This window comes from Schistocerca nitens, chromosome 3, assembly GCF_023898315.1.
Source record: "Schistocerca nitens isolate TAMUIC-IGC-003100 chromosome 3, iqSchNite1.1, whole genome shotgun sequence".
NCBI classification, from domain to species: domain Eukaryota; kingdom Metazoa; phylum Arthropoda; class Insecta; order Orthoptera; family Acrididae; genus Schistocerca; species Schistocerca nitens.
The window spans coordinates 159,796,199-159,823,735 of NC_064616.1; the positions used below are offsets into that span (position 1 = coordinate 159,796,199).

At 41.9% G+C, this 27,537-nt stretch overlaps 1 protein-coding gene across 1 annotated transcript in view; it reads left to right on the plus strand.

Moving 5' to 3' along the window:
* Positions 1-27,537, plus strand: part of LOC126249119 (sodium channel protein Nach-like) — a 187,658-nt gene that overhangs the window by 129,525 nt on the left and 30,596 nt on the right. Inside the window, exons 4-5 of the mRNA XM_049950770.1 lie at positions 13,816-14,025; positions 16,935-17,066. Of these exons, the coding sequence (XP_049806727.1) occupies positions 13,816-14,025; positions 16,935-17,066 (342 nt within the window). The remainder of the gene's footprint in view (positions 1-13,815; positions 14,026-16,934; positions 17,067-27,537) is intronic.

Consider the following 27,537-nt stretch of genomic DNA (forward strand, 5'->3'; position numbering starts at 1 on the left):
CAGCACATACGAAAGTGATCAAAAAAGTAGCAAAGGAAACAAACGATTTAGCTACATAAGCTAGGATAGAGTTGCAAGTGGCTGAAAGGATGGTTGGGGAGACAAAGCACACACGAATGTTCGGTTAGATGAATTTCCAGTCATGGAACGAGACCTTGAGAAGGTTATCGATAAGCAGGAAGAGGAGAGGAAAAGGATAGGGAAGACAGAAGATCGGACACTGAAAACCGTATCATGAGCAAACTGGGCGAAGCTGCAGGACATTTAGAGTAACGCAATCAAGAAACGATGGAGAGTAAATTACGCAGGGAGGTACGGGGTCAGACAGTTCAAACTGAACTTCGACTGCCTATCAGAAGGTGTTCAGTCACTACTCCAATTCAAAAAGACACAGGAGTGAACACACCAAAATGTTGACGGATTCACAGAACAAGTGGCGCAAGTGCTCATATTAGAGGAAGAAAAACGTAGCAGACGTGAGTGGGATTAATGGAACGGCAAGCTGCATTAACGAGTCTGTTGTAATTCCAAGATGGGAGAAATAGAATACAGAGTCACCAATAGCAACTAGAATGTGCACCGTGGAGGAAGAGGCGTTTCATTTTAAACCCTCCCTTTCCATACACAGTTTTCAGGTGCACAAGGACTGCGGGAATGCGCTCCACACTGTATAAATTAAACCTCTCGTGTACACATTTAGAGGGGGGAGAGCTGTAAAGATGAGAACTATCACACTAACTTGCACATCGTACAGAGGTATTAGGAAAGCTTTCCTTGCGATGATTTGGTCAAAAAAATCCAAGAACGAATTAAAAAACAGGTATCAATATGTAAAGATATGGATGCATCAGGACATGAAAGCCTAGTGAAGATTTTCAACACATTACTAAGGAAGATCCAATTCCTAGATGTGCTCCACACCGCTAGTGAAATCAGGACATTTTGCTACATGAAATTACTGTGCAGATATCTACAAGTACTGGTGAGCAGATGCAACGATGATATCGAAGGGTTCAAAACCAACTTGCGCAAAGTAGAATCTACAGTTCACGAGAGTTAAGTGTGGGAGAGAAAGAGAGAACAAGAGACTAATAAGTCACAATAACTTTCACTGGACATCACAATGGAATAACCATAGATGTAACAATAAGAATAGAGCGACAGGCGGGAGCGTTCTATTCAACCACTGCCCAGCAAATAGAGGAGCAGGGAATTACTATCACCCAAAAAATGGACAACAAATGGTTCAAATGGCTCTGAGCACTATGGGACTCAACTGCTGTGGTCATTAGTCCCCTAGAACTTAGAACTAGTTAAACATAACTAACCTAAGGACATCACAAACATCCATGCCCGAGGCAGGATTCGAAACTGCAACCGTAGCGGTCTTGCGGTTCCAGACTGCAGCGCCTTTAACCGCACGGCCAAATGGACAACATTCTACGACAAACTGCGAGGAGATAGACAGAAATAGGTAACAAGCGGAGACTGCAGAAATCATACCATCGAACCCAAGGGATAACAGTTTGCCGGCCGAAGTGGCCGTGCGGTTAAAGGCGCTGCAGTCTGGAACCGCAAGGCCGCTACGGTCGCAGGTTCGAATCCTGCCTCGGGCATGGATGTTTGTGATGTCCTTAGGTTAGTTAGGTTTAACTAGTTCTAAGTTCTAGGGGACTAATGACCTCGGCAGTTGAGTCCCATAGTGCTCAGAGCCATTTTTTGATAACAGTTTTGTGGGACATTCATCACAGTAATGACTGGTGAGAGATGCTGGAACGGCTATTACAGACCCCGAGAAAGAAACCAGATTGAGCAAAGCTGACTTAATAAGGTACGTAAATGGGATAGAATCCTTGCTACAGTAGGTACAGGAAAGTGATGACATCGAGGCACAGAATGAAACTGTTAATTATGCGGAATATGGACAAATTAGAGAATATGAGGAGGATCGATTAATTACGAGGGCATTCTGAAGAGTAATGCTTCAGGATATTTTACATGAACACCCATACAATTTTTAAATACATTCTACATCCACGTCTACATCTACTGTCCATGTCTACATATTTATTTATCAACATTGTCACCCTAGCGATGAACGTATTTCTCCCAACGAGAGACCAGTTTGTTGATACAGTCACTGCAGAATGTTTGACTTTGTTGATTGACCTACTACAATTTCACATCTGCTTCTACCGCTTTCTCGCTATCAAAGTGAAGTCCTGGAAGGTGTTCTATCGGTTTTCGAAACAGATGAAAATCGGATGTGCACAACTGTATGGAGGATGATTGATAGTGAGCCCTAGGTATAAAATTGTTCAATATGTCACAGCGCTTGTGTATGGTCTAGCATTGTCATGCTGAAGAAAGGGATGCTCCATGTGTAGATGAACTCTTCGAATAAATGCTACCATTTTTCTGAGGGTCTCGCTGTATTTTGCAGAGTTGATGGTGGTGTCTTAGCCATGAAATCCAAATGCACCACACCTTGAACAATGTGAAAACTGTGAGCATGACTTTACCTGCTGATGACATAGTTTTGAAGTTTCTTAGCGTCGATAATCTTTTGTGGTGGAACTTCACTGACGCTATCTTGTTTTTGGGGTCAATACAGTGAACCCAGATTTCATCACTTGTCACAGTATCGATAACGAATCACTCACCATCACCCTCGCAACGGAAAAGAAGTTGTTTTCAGATGTATAATCACCTGCTTTACATGTCAGCAATGAGCATTCAAGGCGCTCACCGTACACATAATCTCCTCTGCCGCAGCTCTGTAATGATGGCCTCTACAGGCTATCATGATATGCCACACTCTCATCTGAGCTGTGGCTGTGTTATCCGACGATATTCTCTGATGATTTCGTCCACTCAGTTCCAATGAGTCCTCTCGCTTGCCGTATGTAGTCATCCATTCAGAGCTCACTCACACATGTTGAGGTTAGCAGCACCGTTTCCTTCATTACGAACATAAATAGCGGAACGTTGTAGATATCTGAAGTCGATTTAATGATCCCCGTACATATCTCTCACCCCTCCATGCATTTTACTTGAAGGTTGGTTTTCTGTGGTTAGAAACTCGATTGCAACATGCTGTTTCTCACATACCGACTTATACATCGCCGTTTGACACGCTACAGATTGGAGCCCTTTAGCAGTAGAGAGTTGCTAATTGCGTCAGCGCACTGGGAAAGTCGACCGAGTAATATGCATGGCATGTAATACCTCAATCAATATTAAGAAGAATAAAAAACTGGTGGGCATTCCTTTTCAGCACGTCATTGTATTTTCACACTAGGTCGTGTAGTAGAGGAGATGACAAACCAACAATAAGATGAGATGGAAGGACAGGATTTGGAGAAAGAAGACTATAGTGTCTGGGAGTCCATTCTGGACGAAGAAAGTGAAGGAGAGGAAGGAATAATCTTTGGTCATTTCGGACATATGAGTGAGGCTTACAAATTACATTCTGGGCAACGCATTCCACAAGAATGATCTGATCTCCACAGCAGCAGAGAAGACTAGATTACCTGAACGGATTTCATAAGTGAGAACGGAACCGTATTCATTCTGGGTGAGGAATAGTCACGTTGCAGAAGGGAAAGGTGGTGCAGGTACGTTTTGAAGACCAAGCAACCAGGGAGGAGGTTTCAGCCTGTTGCCTAAAGTTGTAAAACAATCCGATGATGGCGCCTTTAGTTTCGCCGAAACCAGTAATCATGGAAAAAAAGGAATTCCTGCGATCTTGGATATCAGTTTATTGTTTTACAAGCATCTAGATCGCTCCCACATGAGCACAATGTGCTCCATACAGAAAAGCCTAAAGTTGTGTTGAGAGCAGGAAGAGCACGTAAAATAGGAAGAAGAGACACAGTGATACTAGTTTAGGTGCTTTCAGCAAGAGGAGATACAATTAAGGTGTGAAATGCAGTGCATAACATCGAGGCCCAGAAGAAGGATGAATTAAGGAACAAAACAACATATGTAGAAGTATTTCAACCAATGCTGGGGGTAATCAAAGACTTGTAACATAGATTTGAAGTGATACAATGCTGGAAATCTTTCATTCCACCACATTCGATCCCACTACCACATAGACAGGAAGTTTGCCAGAAATTACACAAAATGTTGAATGATGGAATAATATAAAGTGCCATATCACTTAATAACAGCCCCATGCATATTGTGATACAAAAAGATGAATGTATCTGCCTCGTACTAGATTCTTGGCAGATTAATACTATAATTGCACCTGAGCCATAGAGGACGGAAATGCACAAAGAGCTGCTACAAAGGTTTCATGATGTGTCAACTTTTTTCTCAGTAGATCTGAGGTTGAGCTCCTGGCAGATTGAGTTGCATCCATAACAACGCAAACTTAACAAGTAATTCATGTCTGCTTACTTTTGCTTTATGAAATAATTTTACTTTCGTGAATTACTGTTGACTGTACTTCATTAATGTTACCATATTTTCAGCCTGCCCCCCCCCCCCCCCCCCGAAAATGTGAGCTTCAAATTGGCGAGAACACTTCTTTTCTTACTTTGTTAGCTAGCTAGATGTTTGCGTAATGGAAGCAAAAGAGCTAGTTCTGACTTAACTGATATTATACAATAATTATTATACTGTGTGAGTGAACACCTTTGGTGTGTGAAAGCGTGGCACTAAACTGAAAGAGACCCAATCTATAAAAGTTCATTGTTACCAAGTACTATGCAGTGGTACTAACTTAAGTTCCATAAGTGGGTATATAAACTTTTTTACATGCAAGCACAAAGTAACCAGGACTTGTAAATTGCTTTTCAGGCAGAAACAAACAAATATTACGTTTCACAGTTGTAGTTAAAGTTTATAGCAACAAAAAATGGTAGTTACATCTTTCCTTATTAAGTCCGTGGTTGATGTCCTAAGTGTTGAAATAGGCGTTATGTTTTATATGTGGGTCTATGTGCTTTCAGCCAGATACAAAAAACTCATTCCTCTCGCTGTGATCATCCTCAGGTTAGACACTCCTCTTGAAGTACGTGATCTGAGATACTTATTAGAAGTTGACAAATAGAATTTAGGGCATATCAATCTTCTCGAATACTCCGCCTTGATCTTCTTCTCTACTCACTACGTAGACAAGCCAAACACGATGACATACATTACTATACTTGAGCCACGTAAGTTATATTTCATTCACTAAATAACTTCTGATTACTCACTGATTTACTGAGTCCGTATAGCGCACATTTAACGTAATCTATCAGTTAAATTCGCAGAGTTATGGATTTTAAATGCGACCGCTCGCTCGAGATGTCAATCACTCTACGCCGTAGCTCTAAATGTCTCTTTGCTCCTTTCCGCACAGTGGCGGGCACACTAAGGTTTCGCACGCTCCCCAGCCTTATTATTTTAACGAATAGATATAATTCTATATCGATCTACTTGAGCAACTTTCCATGAGTTTTTACGAAGTTACTTTCTTCGACATAACATTTATTAATTTCATTTAATAAAAATATCACACAAATATTTCACAAGCTGCGACATCGTCACGAAAAAACACAATGACCCGTATATGCAATAATCTTCCTTTAATTTACGTCTATGGTCACAATTTTTTTTGTTTAACAGATTACCGGTTTCGGTCTTTAATGACCGTCATCAGATCTGTTTCATAATAACAAAGTCCTAAAAGTCCTAATGTAGTGCAGCCATATTGGCATCGTCACATTTTAAATGCGAAATATTTGCTGAAGTAGAAAATAACATAAACATAAACAGAGATGAATTAAAAATTTTGTCAAAAAATCGAGATATTTTATGGTTTTTGATATTAAATACCCGTTACAAGACAAATAAATGGAGCAGAATTTATGCAGTGCGGTCTATACTTACGAGAAAATCCAAAGGTGTTTGAAAATTTCCGTAAATCACTACGGCCTCGAGGAGTGGCCGAGCGGTTAGAGGAGCCATGTCACGTATTGCGCTGCCGCTCAAAATGGTTCAAATGGTTCTGAGCACTATGGGACTTAACATCTGTGGTCATCAGTCCCCTAGAACTTAGATCTACTTAAACCTAACTAACCTAAGGACATCACACACATCCATGCCCGAGGCAGGATTCGAACCTGCGACCGTAGCAGTCGCGCGGTTCCGGACTCCTCGCCTAGAACCGCTAGACCACCGCGGCCGGCGCTGCCGCTCACGCCGGAGGTTCGAGTCCTCCCACGAGCATGGGTGTGTGTGTTGTTCTTACCATAAGTTGGTTTCAGTTAATTTAAATAGTGTGTAAGACTAGGAACTGATAACCTCAGAAGTTTGGTCCCTTAGGAATTCACACACATTTCAACATTTTTGAACTCACTACAGTGATGACTGCAGTATTACACGACACGTCGTTTATGATGTCCAAGTGCACACTTAGTCGTAAGGTGTAACCATCATAAGCAGTGCAGTTTTTCTTTTAAGACTGGATATGTATAGTATTTTAGAATGAGGGACACATTTAGAACTCTAGCTCTATCTCTGAAAATATCTGTATAATATTGTGAATTGCGTCGGAATGTGCTGTGTGTCTGTTTTGGAAACAAACTTGTTCCATTCACTCAAAGTACTGGGTGATCAAAAAGTCAGTATAAATTTGAAAACTGAATAAATCACAGAATAATGTAGATAAAGAGGTACAAATTGACACACATGCTTGGAATGACATGGGGTTTAATTAGAACAAAAAAAAGCAAAGTTCACAAAATGTCCGACAGATGGCGCTGGACAGCAAAACGTCAGTACTACCGTGACTGGTGAGAGGTACGTCGATATGTTACAGAATCGCATCATCCCCAGTCTGGCTGATAAACACCTGCTGGAATGTACGATGTTTATGCAGGATGGCGCTCCACCCCATATTGCTAGACGCGTGAAAGATGTCTTGCGCGCGTCGTTTGGTGATGATCGTGTGCTCAGCCACCACTTTCGTCATGCTTGGCCTCCCAGGTCCCCAGACCTCAGCCCGTGTGATTATTGGCTTTAGGGTTACCTGAAGTGGCAAGTGTATCGTGATCGACCGACATGTCTAGGGATGCTGAAAGACAACATCCGACACCAATGCCTCACCATAACTCTGGACATGCTTTACAGTGCTGTTCACAACATTATTCCTCGACTACAGCTATTGTTGAGGAATGATTGTGGACATATTGAGCATTTCCTGTAAAGAACATCATCTTTGCTTTGTCTTACTTTGTTATGCTAATTATTGCTATTCTGATCAGATGAAGCACCATCTGTCGGACATTTTTGAACTTCTGTATTTTTTGGTTTTAATAAAACCCCATGTTATTCCAAGCATGTGTGTCAACTTGTACCTCTCTATCTATCTACATTATTCCATGATACTTTCAGTTTTCAAATTTATACTGACTTTTTGATCACTCGCTACTTGCTGTTGATTATTGTAATCCCCAATTTACTCTTTGCTTCAAGCCTTCTTTCATTACTGTTGAACCCCGTCTCGGGTTGGTTTTTATGGCAGTGATGGTTTTACGTTGACAATGATACCTAGGAATATGGTGTAAGTATACCGATAACGAGCTGAGCAATATGCTTCTGGTTTTACGTTGACAGTCATACCCAGGAATATAGGGTAAGTGTGCCGATGATGAGCTGGGCGATGTGCATCTCGTGTACGGTTTCACTGAATGAAATGGAAGAGCAGCCCAATGACTCTATGCTGGAACTGAATAGTGTGTATACTTTGCCTGGGGGTTGTTTCATCCCGTTATCCTGTTGCTTATTGTTGTGTACATAGTTCCGCGTAGTCAGCGTGTACACAACTTTCCCACTAAGCACAACAGCGCAGGCGCAGCGCTCGTCCGTCTCCGCACTACGAGATGGCGCTGCCATAGAGACGGACCAAATTCTGCTTCCGCCGATCCGCATATTAATATGTAACGCAGCCAATGAGGTTGCTGCTAATGTAGAACCTTTTCTCATCGCGGATCACACTCGCGCAGTGATACATGAACGCGCGAGGTAGATTAGATTAGATTAGTTTTCGTTCCATAGATCCGTGTTGAGGAGATCCTCGTGGATGTTGAACATGTCAATTTTTTTTTAAGCTGAAATAACAATACTAGTAGTATGAATATATACAATACATCATTTGTTTCTATTAAAAAATTCGTCAATGGAGTAGAAGGAGTTGGCCACTAGTAAGTCTTTCAGGCTCCTTTTAAACTGATCTTTATTTGTAACTAAATTTTTTATATTTAGTGGCAAATTATTGAAGATGTGTGTTCCTGAGTAGTGGACCCCTTTTTGAACTAAAGTAAGTGCTTTTAAGTCCTTGTGCAGATCATTTTTGTTCCTGGTATTGTATGTATGAACTGAGCTGTTTGTTGGAAAAAGAGATATATTATTTAGGACAAATTTCATTAATGAGTAAATATACTGAGAGGCAGTAGTTAGTATACCCAGTTCTTTGAAGAGGTTTCTACAGGACGTCTGTGAATTTACTCCACAAATAATACGTATTACACGCTTTTGGACTCTGAAAACGTTTGTTTGACTTGAAGAGTTACCCCAAAATATTATACCATACGACATTATGGAATGAAAGTAGGCAAAGTATGCAAGCGTTTTCATTTTTATATCGCCTATGTCTGCTAACACTCGAATTGCAAATACAGATTTGTTAAGGCGTTTCTGCAGTTCTGTGGTGTGCTCTTCCCAACTGAATTTATTATGAAGTTGTAATCCCAGGAATTTAAGACTGTCAACCTCTTCTATCTGCTCTTCTTCGTATTTTATGCATATGCTGGGTGAAAACCTCTTACAGGTTCTGAATTGCATATAGTGAGTCTTTTCGAAGTTTAATGTCAGTGAGTTAGCTTTAAACCATTTATTAATATCCATGAAAATATCATTAGCAGATCTTTCTAGAACTACACTTGACATACTATTTATTGCAATACTTGTGTCATCTGCAAACAAAACGAACTCTGCTTCTGGCAGTGTAACTGATGAGAGGTCATTAATGTACACAAGAAAAAGCAATGGCCCTAAGATGGATCCTTGTGGGACACCACATGTAATTTCTTCCCATTCTGATGATGACTGATGACTTAATTCACTAGTCCCTTGCACTGACACCCTTTGTTTCCTGTTAGTGAGGTATGACTTGAACCATTTAGCAGCACTGCCCATGACACCATAGAATTCTAATTTACTTAAAAGGATGTTGTGGTTCACACAATAAAATGCCTTTGACAAATCACAGAAAATACCTGCTGCTTGTAATTTGTTATTTAATGAATTAAGTACATTTTCACTGTAGGTGTAAATAGCTTTCTCGATATCAGAACCCTTCAGAAATCCAAACTGTGTTGTTGATAATATGTTATTTGTGGTCAGATGGTTGAGCAGCTGCCTGTACATTATTTTTTCTAAAATTTTTGAGAATGCTGGCAAAAGTGAAATCGGTCTGTAGTTTGATGGTATCTCTTTATCCCCTTTCTTGAATAGAGGCTTAACATCTGCATATTTTAGCCAGTCAAGAAATGTCCCAGTTATAATTGACTGGTTACACAAGTAACTTAGAATTGTACTAAACTCACAAGAACATGCCTTAACTAACTTTGTTGATATTTCATCATACCCACTAGAATGCTTTGTTTTTAAAGATTTTATTATGGACGTTATTTCTTTTGGTGAAGTGAGTGATATATTCATGTACTTGAAGCTATTTGTGAAGGCTAGTTTCAGATATTCAAGGGCATTATTTACTGATCCTGAAAGTCCCATTCTATCAGTATCGGATATAAAGTACTTGTTAAATAGATTTGCCACACTATGCCCATCAGTTACTAATGTGTCATCTACCCTTAGTGCTATTTGCTCCTGTTCCTTTCTGGATCTACCAGTCTGCTCTTTCACTATATCCCATATTGTTTTTATTTTGTTCCCTGACATTGCTATCTTATTCTCGTAGTGCATTTGTTTAGACATCTGAATTACTTTTTTAATGTTTTACAGTATTCCTTGTATTTAGCTAAATCATCAGCATTGGAGCTATTCTTGGTCGACAGATACATTTTCCTTTTTGTCTTACAGGATACCCTTATTCCTTGTGTAATCCATGGTTTTATTATAGACTTCTGTTTAATTTGAGTAACTTTTAGAGGAAAACAGTTTTCAAACATGGTACTGACATTGTTCATGAATGTGTTATATTTTTCATTCATGTCATGAGCACTATAAACATCTTTCCAGTTCATATCTTTGAGCAGTTTTCTAGAACACTCAATTTTTGGTTGATTGACTACTCTCCTGTACTCAGATTTAGCAGTCTTGATAATCTGCTTAGAATTTACATCTAAAACAAGGAGCTGCATGTCATGATCTGATAGTCCATTTATAACAGGTTTTATGATATGATTTTGTTCCTTTGATTTGTCTATAAAATGTTATCAATGGCTGTCCTTGAGGATTTAGTGATCCTAGTTGGAAAGTTTACAGTGTGAGTTAGATTGAAAGATACATTACTAACTGCAGTGAATGTTTACTGGAAGATTTCATTAAAAAATCTGTATTAAAGTCACCAGCAATCAAAATTCCTTTGTTTCTTCCTGTTAAATAACCCAAAAGAGCTTCTAGATGATCTAAGAATAGATTATAATTTCCTGCAGGTGCTCAGTAAATAGTTATTATTATATAGGAGCTGTTATGGAACTCTACTTCTGTTGCACATGCTTCTAGATGCTGCTCTAAACAGAATTTATTAATGTCAATGTTCTTGAATTTATGGCAGTTTTTGATAAATGTGGCAACTCCTCCTCCATCCATATCTACTCTGCAGAAGTAGGAAGCTAGCTTAAATCCTGAAATGTCTAACATATCTATATCAGTGGTCACTTGATGTTCAGAGAGGCAGATTAAGTCAATTTGGTTAGATGAATTCATTTCATCGATACAAATGAGTAGTTCATCAACGTTATTTCTAAGTCCCGGAATGTTCTGGTGTAATAAAGATAACTGATACTGCATACTAATGGGATTGTAACTGCTTTGGCGAAGATGAACTTGCAGTTTCTGATTACTTTCTGTTGAACACTGTTTAAATGGAGGCTGTATGATACAATCTGACTCCTGTTCATCTGTTTTCTCAAACTGAGTGTGTCTGCCAATCTCTCTTAAAACTCGTTTTCTTTCCCCTTTCCCTATCTTAAAAAAGGCATCCCTCTGACACCTGTGACCACTGGTATTTTACCACTTGTGCCAGTGTCCCCCCGTAAGTTTTCTGCAATCAACCCAGACAGTTTTCCCTTCCCTTTCCTATTGAGGTGAAGGCCATGCCTAGTGTAGTCCCACCTATCGATAGCATCCACAGGAATCAAACCAATATGGGACCCTATATCCGTCCTAAGCAGCCACTCCAACTCCAAGTTCACCCTCCCTACGGAAGAGTTCAAATGAGGGCGATCATGGCGTCTCAACACAGACACAAATCCCACACTCGTATGCTTTGTTGCTGATGCTATCTTCACCAGGTCACTCTCTATGGAATATTCAGAGTCTCTGTCAATGCTATTTCCCGGACCACCCACTATAACCACGGCATCCTCCTTTGTGAAATCCTTGCATAAAGCACCTACATCCTCTGTTACCTGACCCAGATCTGCACTAGGCTTGAAAAAGTTTGTGACCTGGTACTCTGGACCTAGATTTTCCTGCAGTAGTTGGCCAACACCTCTACCATGGGAACTACCTAACAAGAGAACTTTCTTTCTCTTTACGAATTTCCCTACCTTTTTCAAGTCCTTGAAATCTTGTTGTGCCCTTTCTACAGCTTCAGCTACATGGGGCTCATCTGATTCTGACTGAGGCAACAGGTCAAATTTATTTTCAATATTTATGACAAAGCTGTCTGATGCTCTCCTTTGCCTGTTCCCCCTATTACCTGTTGCCACTTCCCACCTCTGTTCACCCTTCTCCCTCTTTAACCTGTCCAGATCCTCCCTTGCCTTGTCTAGGTCAGCTTGAAGAGCTGCAATTTTCCCTTCCTGTTCCAGTATTTTCCTATCTCTACTGCAGATCCTACAATACCACTGGTGAGCCTCATTTATGTCCCCATTTCCCACGCCACTACATTCGCCCCAATGAAAGAAACTACAGCACCCGTCACACCATACCCCGGAACTAACGATCCTACGGCATGTCACACACTTCTCACTCATGGTAAAAACAGAAATCGTATAAGCTGATTTAAGTAGTGACTAAAACGTAAACAAAGGACCCTAGAAACTATTCAGGCAGATATAAATAAATTGAAAGAGTACTGAATAAAAAACTGGTGATTACATATAACTCACTGTTTACTTACGATACGCGCGCGTGAAATTAAGCCTAAAATCCGTGCTACAGGCGCGAGAAGGAAAATAAACTTCTTACCCCGTTTAATCTTCTTTAACACTTCACTAACACTTCCACTAATGTAACAACACTTATATTATATTTATACCAACTGGAAACGTTTATCTATAAGTTTAATTCACTGCTTATTTACGATTCGGGCGCGTGAAATTAGGCCTAGGATTCGTGCTACAGGCGCGAGAAGAAAAATACGCTTCATACCCCGTTTAATCTTATTTTATACTTCACTAACACTTCCACTAATTCAACAACACTTATCTTATAACACCTGTACACGTTTAAAAATAGCTTAATAACAACGCTTTTTATAATTATTTAGTGCAGCAAATACTCGAAGAGTCCGCGTCGGCGCAGTGTTGCCAACAACAGCTAACGAGTGTACAGACCTCCGATTAGTCAGTCTGCATCAGTCTGTACCAGTCTACATTTGTCTGTACCAGTATATAGTCAGGCTTCAGTCTGCGCCTGATAAGATTACCATATTGCTGTACATAGCCATGAAGATAAATGTATAGACACTTTTTGTGGTGTCACCGCCAGACACCACACTTGCTAAGTGGTAGCTTTAAATCGGCCGCGGTCCATTAGTATATGTCGGACCCGCGTGTCGCCACTGTCAGTGATCGCAGACCGAGCGCAACCACACGGCAGGTCTCGAGAGACGGACTAGCACTCGCCCCAGTTGTACGGACGACGTAGCTAGCGATGCACACTGTCGAAGCCTCGCTCATTTGCAGAGCAGATAGTTAGAATAGCCTTCAGCTAAGTCCATGGCTACGACCTAGCAAGGCGCAATTAGCATACAGAGTCTCACTTGTATTGTCAAGAGCGATGTACAACAAGGATGGATTAAAGTTAAGTATTACAGAAGCTACGTACTTTTCTTTATAGCATTCATTACGTATCCTGTTTCAGACCTCTCTAACCTGCGTAATTTTAAGCGCGTGCCTTTCGGTTACCCGTCACTGTGGACTGGCTGTCTTCTCAGTCCACAACACTTTTGTCAAGTATCAGAGATATATGTGAGAATAAGATTAACGTACCAATACCAAAGGAACTTCAGATTGTCAATTGTAAATAGCATCCAGAACCAAGTTAAGTAATTTTATGCTTGTTATTATTTTAATAAATGTGTGTGAAAATTAATCAAGTTCTGTTTAAAGTTGGTCACCGTCAATCTGCTACTCTAGGCGTGCAAGTGGCATTTCTATCGTCTGACCTAACGGCAGAAGGCAAACACGCCACGATAAGACCACGAGACATATTGCTGACACTCGCCTACTTCGTTAGAGCGACAAGTCAAATAATCTGATGGTGTGTGTGCCGAAGGTCTTACAATACGCACACCACACTTATGTTTATTGTATGTTACGGTCTTTATGTCTGTTGTGAAAGTATTTCACAACATCTTTGGTATTTAGTCGGTATTGTTTGGGTACAGTCAGTTCGTTTGCACGCAGCGCCGGAAGGGTGCACAGGCGTGGCGACTGCAGCCTGCGGCACGCAGTGGGGCCGGGCGCCGCTGCAGGCCTGCAGGTCATTCTCAAGCCAGCACGCCTCAGCGAGTTCCTGCCTCCACACCCCACCTTCCCTCCAGGTCTGCACGTGAGTATATGCAGCTATTTCGAAACTGAAGTTTTGTTTCCATTCGACATACATCACCATAAATTCAAGTTCGAAATACACAATGACAGTATTTTCTAACAGTGGTAAATGTCTCCAAGGACATTAAGGTATTACAATTAGACATCTGCAAGAACAATAGCGTTCACTTCGCCATGCATAGACACAGATCCAAGAGGAAATCCCACGGAATTGTGATAGACACCTTCTCCTCCATCAAAAGAGGGCCTCCTTTCGCCCAGCGTGGTGAAGCAACTCGAGGTGGCTTAGACCAACACCGACTCAAAGGAAGGCCTCGGCGCTTCCTGGTGACGTCACGTCAGCTAGGCACGGCGAACGCCAGGTCTGTTGCAGGCATACTCATAATGGTGGTGTGTCCCACTCTGACACAGGAAAATGTGACACTATTGGCAGTAGTTGACCAACACACATTATTCTGAGAGATTTCTGCAATCAATTAATTGTGCAATTCATTACACTTCTTAACAAATAGTGTACTCCTGAACTTCAATTTCCACCAGTTTTAAGGATTGACATACAAAAACAACTTCATGGGCCAGCAGCAACAGAATTCGTGCTTCTTTACCTTATTTGTAAATCTGAGGAAGTTACGTTTGTACTGGGTTGCTTTTACAAGAAACTGTGAACATATTGGTGCCATTCTTTAGGTATCTTGGTTGACTATGGGGTGAGGAGCACTGAATGTTAATGAAATATCTTGCGATTGTACACGTTGGGGGATAGGGTGGGGGACAGTAGAAGAGGCAAAAGAGAGATACTTGTTTTATCAAATAAAATTTTTTATGTTATAAAGTTTCTCCTTTCAGTTGCAAGAGGGGAATATTTATCTTTTCTAATGTGCATGTTTAAAAAAGTTGAAGCTCAGCAGTATTTTCGATGTATGAAGCTATTTTGTGTCTTGTTTAGAATTCCTTTCGTTGAAAACGGCTGGATCTAATGACTGGCAACAGTTGGGCATTTACACATGTAAATTAGTTCACATTTCCAGTGACGATGTCAAACGAAAATAAATAAATAAATAATAATTGTAAGGGGGTTGGGGTAAGTTTCGATAACAAAATGGATCAAGTAAATATAGTTACTTGAATGTGAAATTTCCGAAGCTTGCAATGGGACAAAGCATCTTCTCATATTGATCTACATTTGTTTCGACAGAATTCAGTAATAAAGAACTATGATCTTCATTTGTAACTTTACGATAGTAAGAAAATCTTTCATCTAAATAAAACTGCAGAATCCAAAACAATACCAAACATTTTGTCCAAAAATAATAGATTTATAGTGATAAGCACGCCCAGGCGTTTCTGCCTGCAACAGACCTGGCGTTCGCCGTGCTTAGCTGACGTGACGTCACCAACAAGCGCCGAGGCCTTCCTTTGAGTCGGTGTTGCTTAGATTCGACAGGTCTTAGGAAGTCACCTTCAGAAATATTGAACAATGCTACGTCTATGCGAAAGTGTTTCCGCAGCAGAAATTTGTGCACGGACTGACCTCTCGCTTATGTCCCATAATTGTTCGATGGGATTTATGTCAGGTGATCTGGGTGGCCAAATCATTCGCTCGAATTGTCCAGAATGTTCTGACATGTCACACTTTCATCTACAAAAATCCCACCACTGTTTGGGAACATGAAGTCCACGAACAGCTGCAAAAGGTCTCCAAGTAGTGAACAGACCAGAGTATCTAGTCCCTTCCGTGTAAACCCAGCCCACGCCAATATTGAGACGCCACCAGCGTGCACAGCGTCTTGGTCACAACTTGGGTCCATGGCTTCGTGAGGTCTACGCCACACTCGAACCCTACCATCAGTACATAACTAAAACTGAGACTCATGTGAGGAGGCCACAGTTTTCTAGACGGTAGGATCCAACCAATATGGTCATGAGGATAGGTGTTGCAGGCGATATTGTGCTGTTAGCGAAGGCCCTCTCATCGGTCTTCTGTTGCTATAGCCAATTAACGTCAAATTTCGCCGCACTGTCCTAATGTCTACGTTCATCACCCGTCCCACATTGATTTCTGTAGTTATTTCACTCAGTGTTGCTTGTCTGTTAGCAATGACAGCTTGTAAGCAGGCTGTTTAGGTTTTTATGTTGGTAACGCCACGTAGCGTTCTGTATGAAAATCACTGACTGTGCTGTCTGCAGTCTGTGGCTGGTTGGCATTGTTGCGAAATTCGCTATTGTAGTGTTGGGCAGTTGGATGTGAACAGCGCGTAGCGTTGCGCATTTCAGGTAAGTGATTCATGAATGGTATAGGTTATTGTTAGTCAGGGCCATTCTTTTGTAGGGATTTTTGAAAGTCAGATTGCGTTGCGCTAAAAATATTGTTGATCAGAATAAGTAAAGAGAGAAATGTCTGAGTACGTTCAGTTCTGCTCAGCTGTCTGAAAAATCAAATAACATAGAGGTTTATCAACACAGTAATTCATTAATTTTTCTAAGTGGACGTTTCAAGCTCTTCGCGAGCATCGCTGCTCTAGGTCGTTAAGTAGAGGCAATCGGCCGCTGTATTGTCCGTGGTGAGAGTTATTGCCTGAAATTTGGTATTCTCGGCACACTCTTGACACTGTGCATTGTTGAATATCGAATTCCATAACGATTTCCGAAATGGAATGTGCCATGTGTCTAGCTATCACCCCACGTCGACAGTCTGCTAATTCCCGTCGTGCGGGCACAATCACGTCGGAGACCTTTTCACATGAACATCTGAGTACAAATGACAGCTCTGCCAATGCACTATCCTTTTATACCTTGTGTGTGCGATACTACCGTTATCTCTTTATGTGCATATCGCTATTCCACGACTTTTGTCACCTCAGTGTATAAGTAAAGTACATAGTTTGATACTGTCATCACTCTTTGTTGCAGATCCAAGTACACAACCCTTTTGAATTCCCAGACGGGCGCAACAATTTGTTCGCTCAGGATCGAGTGCCGAAAGTTGCTACCATCAAGGTGTCACCTGCTTTCACCGAGAGTGGCGGTAGACGACTCAGACAGGTTAGTAGAAAAATAGTGTGATTGGTTAGAACATTTTCCAAAGGGATTATTTGAAAAGATGGAATTATTGATTCCAATTAACTTCTATAGCTTCATTATTAAAACGTATATACTAAAATTCTCATAAATTTCAGGAAGGTCATTCTTAAGTCAGTTACTTTATTTGCGTGTCTAAATCCAGTCACATAAGACACAATCAATTATACAACTGTATGTGGATTTCCCAAGTACTACATCTAATTGTCAATTATCATAATGTAAGTAAGTAACAGAAGAGAAGGAAGGAATAAATGAAGTTGTCTAATTGCGAAGAAACCTTGTCAGTTTCCGTATGGAGAGAGGACCAGTGGCGGTACCGGTGGAATAATATGTTGGAAGAAGCCGGAATACACGACGGCCTTCCCGTGCCCATATATACCTATAATCCAAAAGATTATCACCAACTGCTTAATAGCGTGTTGGTCCGCCTTGAAACGCAATACAGAAGCGATTCTCAGCGACACGCAATTGATGAATGCTAGGTAGGCTTCAGGAGGTATGTGGCCGCATTCAGTAGTCATGCTGAGTGCCGTCGAATTTGCAAGCCACTGGTAAGTTTTCGGTGCTATCAGTCAACATATGTCGACATAAATCCGTACATTACCCTCCGCCTGTTAGTGAACGCAAAACTGACGTGCGGCTGAGTAGCGAAGTGTTCCATTGGCTTTAATTCGAACGAATTTGGTGGCCAAGACATCAACGTTTTCTCACTATCAGGCTCCTCAGACCACTTAAGCACGATTATGACCTTCGAAAAATAACATTTTCCTGAGGGGAAATAACATCACTGGCGGGGAAGACATAAAGCATGAATGGATGCAGGTAGTTGGCAATCATGTTAGCGTAGTTCACAGCTTTCATCATGACTTCGATTACTATCACATCACTCAATCCCATAAAAATACCTGCCGGCCGCGGTGGTCTCGCGGTTAAGGCGCTCAGTTCGGAACCGCGCGACTGCTACGGTCGCAGGTTCGAATCCTGCCTCGGGCATGGATGTGTGTGATGTCCTTACGTTAGTTAGGTTTAAGTAGTTCTAAGTTCTAGGGGACTGATGACCACAGATGTTAAGTCCCATAGTGCTCAGAGCCATTTTGAACCAGAAAAATACCCCCCCCCCCCCCCAAGGCCTAATGCTGCCCCATCATCCTGTGTCAATGGTGCAATATGTATTTGGATTCAAAATGGTTCAAATGGCTCTGAGCACTATGGGACTTAACTGCTGAGGTCATCAGTCCCCTAGAACTTAGAACTACTTAAACCTAACTAACATAAGGACATCACACATATCCATGCCCGAGGCAGGATTCGAACCTGCGACCGTAGCGGTCGTGCGGTTCCAGACGGTAGCGCCTAGAACCGCGCGGCCACTACGGCCGGCTATGTGTTTGGAGTAGACGTTCGCGATGCACTCGTAAATGACGATGTCTGCGGGTCAACGTCTCAATACGGTAGGGTCGTCTGCTACGGAACACCATCTTCTACTTTATGTGCTGAGCGGTGTGCACCGAAACACTTGCGCTAGCATCTGCATTATAGTGATGTGACAAAAGTCGTCGGATACCACCTAACATCACACCGAAGCCCTTCTTCACGGCGCAGGGCAGCAAATCGACCTGTCATGGACTCAACAAGTCGTTGGAAGTCCCCTGCAGAAATATTGAACCATGTTGCCTCTATAGCCGTCCATAACTGCGAAAGAACTGCCAGTCCTGGATTTTGTGCACAAACTGACCTTTAAGTTATGCCCCATAAATGTTCGATGGGACTCATGTCGGGCGATCTAGGTGACCAAGTCATTCGCTCTAACAATCCAGAATGTCTTTCAAACCAGTCGCAAACAAATGTCGCTCAGTGACATGGTACAGCGTCATCCATGAAAATTCATCATTGTTTAGGAACATGAAGTCCATGAATCATATCAAATGGTCCCCAAGTACCCGAACATGTCCACACCATTACGGAGCCACCTGCAGTTTTCACAGAGCGTAATTGACATCTTGGATCCTAGGCGTCGTGGGCTCTGCGCCACCCTCGAACCCTACCATCAGCCTTTATCAACTGAAATCTGGAGTCATGTGAACAGGCCACGGTTTTCTAGTCGTCTACGGCACAACTGATGTGCTCACGAGCCCAGTAGAGGCGCTGCAGGCGATGCCGTGCTTTTAGGAAAGGCAATTGGGTCTGTCGTCTGCTGACGTAGCCAATTAACGCCCCACTGCCCTAACGGACATGTTTGTCGTACAGTCCCACATTGATTTCCGCGGTTATTTCCGTCTGTGTTGCTTGTCTGTTAGCACTGACAACACTACGCAAACGGCGCTATCCTCGGTCGTTAAGTGAAGGTCGGTGACCACCGAGAGAAAATGCCTGAAATTTGATTTTCTCGGCGCATTCTTGACACTGTTCCATAACGATTTCAGAAAGTGACTGTCCCATGCTCCTGGCTCCAACATTCCGCGTTCAACGTCCGTTAACTGCCATCGTGCAGCCATAACCACGCCGGAAACTTTTCACATCAATCATTTAAGTACAAATAACAGCTCCGCCAGTTCACTGTACTTTTATACCTTGTGTACGCGATACTACCGTCATCTGTATATAAGCATATCGCTATCGCACGACTTTTGTCACCCCAGTCTACATACAAAAGTCAGATTAGAGCGAGCAATACCCCGATCTCCACATTATGTTATGATGCGTGGACATCCAGCAACTTCTCATCCATTCGTGGTCCTTCAACCACTTTCCATTCGTATTCATGGCAGTAGTATAGGGAAAGCTGACCAACCTCGTCTGTTCCAAGATGCTCGTTACCTGACGCCATGCCACAATTATCTGCTATTTGTTGAAGTCGGTAATGTCAGCGAATATCCTCATTTGCAGCCCGTATGATCACTAACACAAGTGCCCACAATTAACGTTCCAGTTTCAAAACGCTGTAGAAAGTGAATCACTTCTCAGAATGACGTAAAATTTGAACTGCATATTATTAACCCAGACACATAGTCAGTACGGATTCAGAAAATATAGTTCTTGTGAAACACAACTAGCTCTTTATACTCATGAAGTAATGAGTGCTATCGACAGGGGATGTCAAATTGATTCCATGTTTTTAGATTTCCAAAAGGCTTTCGACACCGTTCCTCACAAGCGTCGTCTAAGCAAACTGCGTTCCTATGGAATATCGCCTCAGTTATGCGACTGGATTCGTGTTTTGTTGTCAGAAAGGTCACAGTTCGTTGTAATAGACGGAAAGTCATTTACCGTCTTGTAAAGTCATCAGGTGACCAAAACGATTTGCAAAATGATTTAGATAAGATATCTGTATGGTGCCAAAAGTGGCAATTGGCCCTAAATAAAGAAAAGTGTGGAGTACTAAAAAAAGTCCGCTAAATTTCGATTACACGATAAGTCAAACAAATATGAAGGCTGTAAATTCAACTAATTACTTAGCGATTGCAATTACAAATAACCTAAATTGGATCGATCACATAGATAATGTTGCAGATTACACCATCCATACTGTGTCATGTGCTTGATTGCACAAGTTCGGCCGTCAACACTTGTGGCACTATTTGTAAGGTAAGACCATCCAGCACGCCAAGGTCCTACCACATCGGATGGGTAAAATCATTTTTAATTGTCCTGAGAGCAAAACGACATAAAAATCAAAATCACGCCTGTTTTTAATTGTCCTGGAGCAAAAACCTCATAAAGAGCAAAATGACATGAGTTCCTAACTCTTCGTAGACTCGCGCAAGACATGTTCACTATGCCATCCATCGATTATTACCACAAACTGAAATCGGGTAACAGCATTTTCCATAACAGATCGGAGTGTCTCGGGCGTCACATACAGAAAGCGTTGCGTAGAGCGTGCCTACGGTTCAGCTACGTTCGTAACTGAGACACTGAACACAACATTTTTCAGACCAGGATCAGGTGATTTGGCTGGCCAGGCTGTAGCGAAATGACGGCTGATAATTATAGCATTTCTGAAATGCCTTTGCATTTACTGTGCAATGTGCAGAGTCTCGCCATCTTGCATAAAAATGATCCTGCTCACACATTACGTTGTTGAAGGGTTGCAATGACGTTGGTGCGCAAAAGACTCATAGCGTTTACCAGTGACCGCACAGATAACAAGACCTGCAGGAATCATCTCATTGAATACGTACGGCCCTTCGATAAATGATACCGTCAGCCTGTGCCACACAATCGTATTTGCAGAATGAAGTGATACCGGTTGGTGTACGTGAGACTTTTCTGATGCACACATTCTGCAATTCTGAGTGTTGACATGTTCTTTGAGATGGAGATGGGTTTCGTCTGTCCATAGAATGTTCCACAGCTATTCACTGTCCACGTCCATACGAGCAAGAAATTCCGTAGCGAACGCTTGTCTTGCTGGCAGGTCAGCAGTAAACAACTCCAGAAGATGGGTGAGCGTACGGCTAGCAATGCAGGAGGTTTCGTAGGATTTTATGCATCGTGATCGCAGCCATGTACAACGTTCGGACAGTTCCCCGTGCACTGCATATCTGCGCATCTCCGTTCAATCCCTCCTGCAATGCTATGGCCACATCTTGGCCACTTCTTCGACACACGTCGGATTAACAGCTTCCTTCCCTCTGCACACTGCACTTAAGAAAAGGTCTTTTCCAATTTTGTAGTCATTTTCTCCAGACCCTTAACAGACATCAGACCAGCGCCTTTTATCGTACCCTTGAATGTCTGGGTCTTCTGCAGGGCTACTGGCGCACAGACGTCGTTCTTGTAAAAGAGCTTCAACAGAAGCGCGCCATCTTTCATGGAGACAGACAAGCTGGGTCGCAAACTGAGGAACAGCCGTGGGCCGCGAATCTGTTTCTGTTTATATTCTGACGTTTAAAGCGCCATCTATTGGTAAGATTTTCATTTTCCCCCCATGACGTTTCCCCTGCGTCAATATTATGCTGTTCAAATGTGGAATTCTGAGTTGTGGTTCTCGTTATACAGCATATTTAAACTGAAACTTCAGTTTTGGAAATCCGGTACAATTCCACATTCGTCTCTGTTCCACTTGCGAATACATTCCTTACCCCATCACGTGCCTGCAGCACCAATCAGGTGACACTAAATTTCGCAGAAGGCACGTTAATGATTCCTGCAGGTTTCAGTGCCTGAACATATTAGACTGATCGGAGCGTCACATACCTAAATCCCACAATGTAAAATATAATATTTTATGTAAGATAAATTGTAATTCTGTCAGAGACAGCAAAGGACTTAGAAGAGCAGTTGAACGGAATGGATGGTGTCTTGAAAGGAGGATATAAGATGAACATCAACAAAAGCAAAACGAGGATAATGGAATGTAGTCGAATTAAGTCGGGTGATGCTGAGGGAATTAGATTAGGAAATGAGACACTTAAAGTAGTGAAGGAGTTTTGCTATTTGGGAAGCAAAATAACTGATGATGGTCGAAGTAGAGAGGATATAAAATGTAGACTGGCAATGGCAAGGAAAGCGTTTCTGAAGAAGAGAAATTTGTTAACATCGAGTATAGATTTAAGTGTCAGGAAGTCGTTTTTGAAAGTATTTGTATGGAGCGTAGCCATGTATGGAAGTGAAACATGGACGATAACTAGTTTGGACAAGAAGAGAATAGAAGCTTTCGAAATGTGGTGCTACAGAAGAATGCTGAAGATTAGATGGGTAGATCATATAACTAATGAGGAGGTATTGAATAGGATTGGGGAGAAGAGAAATTTTTGGCACAACTTGACTAGAAGAAGGGATCGGTTGGTAGGATATGTTATGAGGCATCAAGGGATCACCAATTTAGTATAGGAGGGAAGCGTGGAGGGTAAAAATCGTAGAGGGAGACCAAGAGATGAATACACTAAACAGATTCAGAAGGTACTGGGAGATGAAGAAGCTTGCACAGGATAGGGTAGCATGGAGAGCTGCATCAAACCAGTCTCAGGACTGAAGACCACAACAACAACAACATGTAAGATAAAATCTATGTATGTACAAAATAAGTGTTTTAACAGATAATATACAGAGTGTCCCAGAGATGTTGCGACAAACTTCGAGGATCTGTACAGGGTGTCATGTGGAACACATCGAGGATAGGAACCCGTGTCTAGAGCGTCATCTAACGGCGCCACGGTGCGTCGGATTTATATGCACCAACGCCTGCCATTAGGCCAACAGTTCGTCCAAAAACCTGACTTTGTACGGTAACGCACCGTAGATGGAACGTCTCGCATTGTTATTTGCTATTCATTGGTCACTACTGATTGCCGCGATTGCCAGTGGAGAAGATGCTGCGTAACACAGGCCTTGTCTCCAATGGGTGCAATGTTCCGTTGTTTTGGTGAATGACTGTTTCGGACACGTGTTTCCAAATTCAGTTTAATTTTCTCCTGTATACCGAAAAACTTTGGAGATTTTAGAGATATCCAGGAGAAAAATAAACCGAGGCAACAGATAGTCGCATTCATAATAGATAAGGTGTGTCTGCTCAGCTATTAGCTCCATTTTCTCCAGTGGCGATTGAGGCTATCAGTCGCGATCACTGAATAACAAACGTCGTTGCGATATGACCGCCTACGGTCCATCAGCGTACAAACTCACGTTTGCTGCCAAAAGGGGTGACCTAGTGGCGCCTGTAACTTCGACTCTCTGTAGTGTCGTTGGGTGACGTTTCGCGACACAGGTTCAAAAATGGTTCAAATAGCTCTGAGCACTATGGGACTTAACAGCTATGGTCATCAGTTCCCTAGAACTTAGAACTACTGAAACCTAACTAACCTAAGGACATCACACAACACCCAGTCATCACGAGGCAGAGAAAATCCCTGACCCCGCCGGGAATTGAACCCGGGAACCCGGGCGTGGGAAGCGAGAACACTACCGCACGACCACGAGCTGCGGACCGACACAGGTTGCCATCCTCGATTTTCTCCTCAAGAGACCACGTACAAACCCTCGCAGTTCGCCGTAACAATTCTGGGACACTCTGTAGTATGATAACTAACAAGTCCATGAAGGCACAGAAATTAAAATCGTAGACTAGGTATAAAAATCAAGAATATATTTACAAAAATAAGCGCTTCTTGATAAGAGGTAAGTGACAAACGATCAGAATTTACGCAGTAAAGAAAGACGAGCGGAATGAAGATGGAGTATACCTGAGACTGTAGCCCTTGGGAGGCTGGTGGACAGAAATGAGTGCCGAGATGAAGTAACAAAACGACGCTGCACAACGAAAATTATTTAACTTGTCCGGAAGTTTTACTATTAATACCGCAATGACTACGAAGCGACAGTTTGCAAAACACAATGGGGAATAAGACAGTGTGTAATATCACGATGCGTCGCCGTGCGAAAATTATTCGGATGTAGGCATGGATTTAGACATCTCACAATGAGTTTTGATCACCAGAAAGAAAGATATAGCAATTCTGCTTTCTTTGTCATACAGTAAATGGCTTGTTAAATAGCATTACATTGGCAGTAGGTAGAATTGAGGTTCATGAACTGGCAGCAGCAGAGCAGCTCGCAGCATAGTTGACCTCCAGGGTTTTCGAAATGTGACGACGCAAGAAACATTAGTCATACCTCCATTTTCTTAAAATTTTAAAAAAATATTTTAATTGATAGAAATGGAGCAGTGTATTTCCAAGCCAAAAAGTTGTTGATAACAGCATCAGCGTTCCAGGAATCTCTGACATCTGCATTCCCTGGGTTCACTCCCGTCGCTCACTTCCCAGAATTCCGTCCACACCTCCATCTCCACTTCCCTCACCCCACCCAAGGCCAATGGCGTTACGTATATGCATCGACGTCATCCAGCAGATACAACGACCTATTCAGTTTAGAGGTAATAAGAGAGAATTGTACAGTGGCGTGTAGTCCATCAGATGTTTGCGATGTAATCTGTCATTATTCATTAAAAGTTTCGTGTGCTGCCGATGTAATTTGACTTTCCTGTTAAAAAGATACCTTAACATAAAGAACATGATTTTCGTTATCCATTAAAAGTTTAAAGTGCTGACAAAATGAGCTACCCCCTGCCTCCAGTCACACAGTCCTCCACTGTAATGTCCTTCCACTCGTGATACAGAAAGCTCTAAGTACATTTTTCTGATTGATGTTTACAGAAAATAAATTTGTCGAAATCTTCTTTCCTCAGCTCAAGAATTTCATCTTTTGACCACATGGAACCTAGATGTATGTACAGACAGATGTGATGAAATAATGGGATTACGTGTTTCACATAAGCAGTTATGCATATTGACGTGATGCATTTGTGTAACGTAGGTATAAGAATACCAGATCATTTGAAAGAAATTAATTTGTTCATACTTATTAGTTATAATATTGTGCAGTGAGTCTCCTGGAAATGTATCCAGTTGTCAAGCTTGTAAGTAAAAATATGTGTCATGTCAGCAGACCACAGCCTCGCTACAATTAAATGGAAGGAGAGCTACATTGCATGCTACTGGCTGCCGACTAAGGGGTCCTCAGGGTGGATGGCTAGAGGATGTCGGATTCTGAGTAATCAGCAGTATGTGCAAATATGCATGTCAGCTTTGCCAAGTGGCACTTACCTGTGAGTTTCAGTCAGCTCTCACCCCCACGAAAGTATCAATGGTAAATACATGTGTGGAGCTACACTTGTGAGCTACAGTCGAATCTCACTCCCAAGAAGAGTTCCAACTCAGAAGCTACAGAAATCGCCATTCGGTATGTATTTGAGTGGTGGCACTGAGGCAGGGGCAGACGTGGGGCAAGGCGGTGCTTCATGCTGGACAGCATATGAGAACACGCATAAAAATTAATAATTTCTCGAATTAAATTAGTAACCTTTAGCTGCCAAGGAGGGCGTTGGAGTCTGGGGGTAGGGGTACAGTGTCTGGATTCCCAGTCTGGCCATGATGCATGTGTCTGTATACAGTTCCAGGAATGACCTTGGAGATAAGGAAGTGCTAATGCTGATCTTAGCCAACTGTACCCACCATAATTGCCTGAGAGTGGTGGATTCGTAGAATGGCCTGGACCATAAGAAAGTGCCGATGCTGACATCAGCGAGTACCTGGACAGAAACTGCAGTGACCCTCTGATCAGATATACCAGCCGAAAGAAGTGATCGATGTGTAAATAAAGATGAAAATATATGCAACTTCCTGGCACATTAAAACTTTGTGCCGGACCGAGACTCGAACTCGGGACCTTTGCCTTTCGCGGGCAAGTGCTCTAACAAGCTACCCAAGCATTAACTTATGACACTTTGATAATGCAGTGTGTCTTAATTCTACAAAAATGATGTTTTCTGTAAGCACACAACGATTATACACTCAATTATGAGACTGTGTAGCGCTATTACATTAAATAATCAGGCGCTGTGAACATGCATTGGCGATCACATGGGCTGGAGGCATTGTTCGTCACACATGTCGATTTGGTGACTCACATTTTTGCGGCACCTGTACACATGCGTTTCTACGGAGTTGCTGTTTGTTCGAAATATTGACTGAGTACTTCTGCAAGCCCCAACCTGTTACAGACGAACATTCCATCTACTGCCATCTGTAAACCAGCGTCCTTGCCAATGTGCAAGTGTTGTATTAAGGCATGAGGTGGAATATATGTTTATCACCTCTACATCTTCAAGCAATATTATCCTGCATGCCTTAAAAGAAAAGAACGGATTTATCAAACGCAAGTCAATATGTGGCTGTCTGTTGTTTTTATTATTTAACAACGAAATAGAGGCACTATTGTATAGGATGTTGCATCACGCTTTGAGACATGTAGCTGATCTAATTTATGTGTTAAGCTTCGACTTACAACTCCAGTTTTTTATCTGGACATCTGCACCCGTAGAAAAAATTCGCTAATGGTTTTTATTAGATATTGTCCCACTGCACTGGGCACACTTAAAATTTGATGTTAGCATGTTCACATCACGTCGCTGAAACTGCGAACACCAATAAAAAGTGGCGGCTCCTTTCAAAACGATAGGGGACACTTGAACGGGAAGTATAACGAATTTTCATTACTCACCAAAGAATCGATGTGACGCGAGACTGTCACCATGTTTGTGTGTAAGGATGCTGTAGCTTCTCTGGCCTGTCTAGTTTTGAGATGTGGATACTCCTAGACAGTGTGTACTCATAATTGAATGGCTCGGCAGTAAAAAATGGTAAGGGACAAATCAGTAATTTTGAGAAAACGCACCACAAATACTTTAATAAACTCCCATAAATCAGATATCTGAAATACATACAAAATATTAGTTTTTTCGGGTACTGCATTGCTTTATTACACAGCGTCAGTAGTTACATATTTTTAGTATGTAATATCTACTCGAAAAACGTTTTTCAAAATTTCAGAAACGCGTAATTAACATTATTTACTCGAAACATTGTAGTCT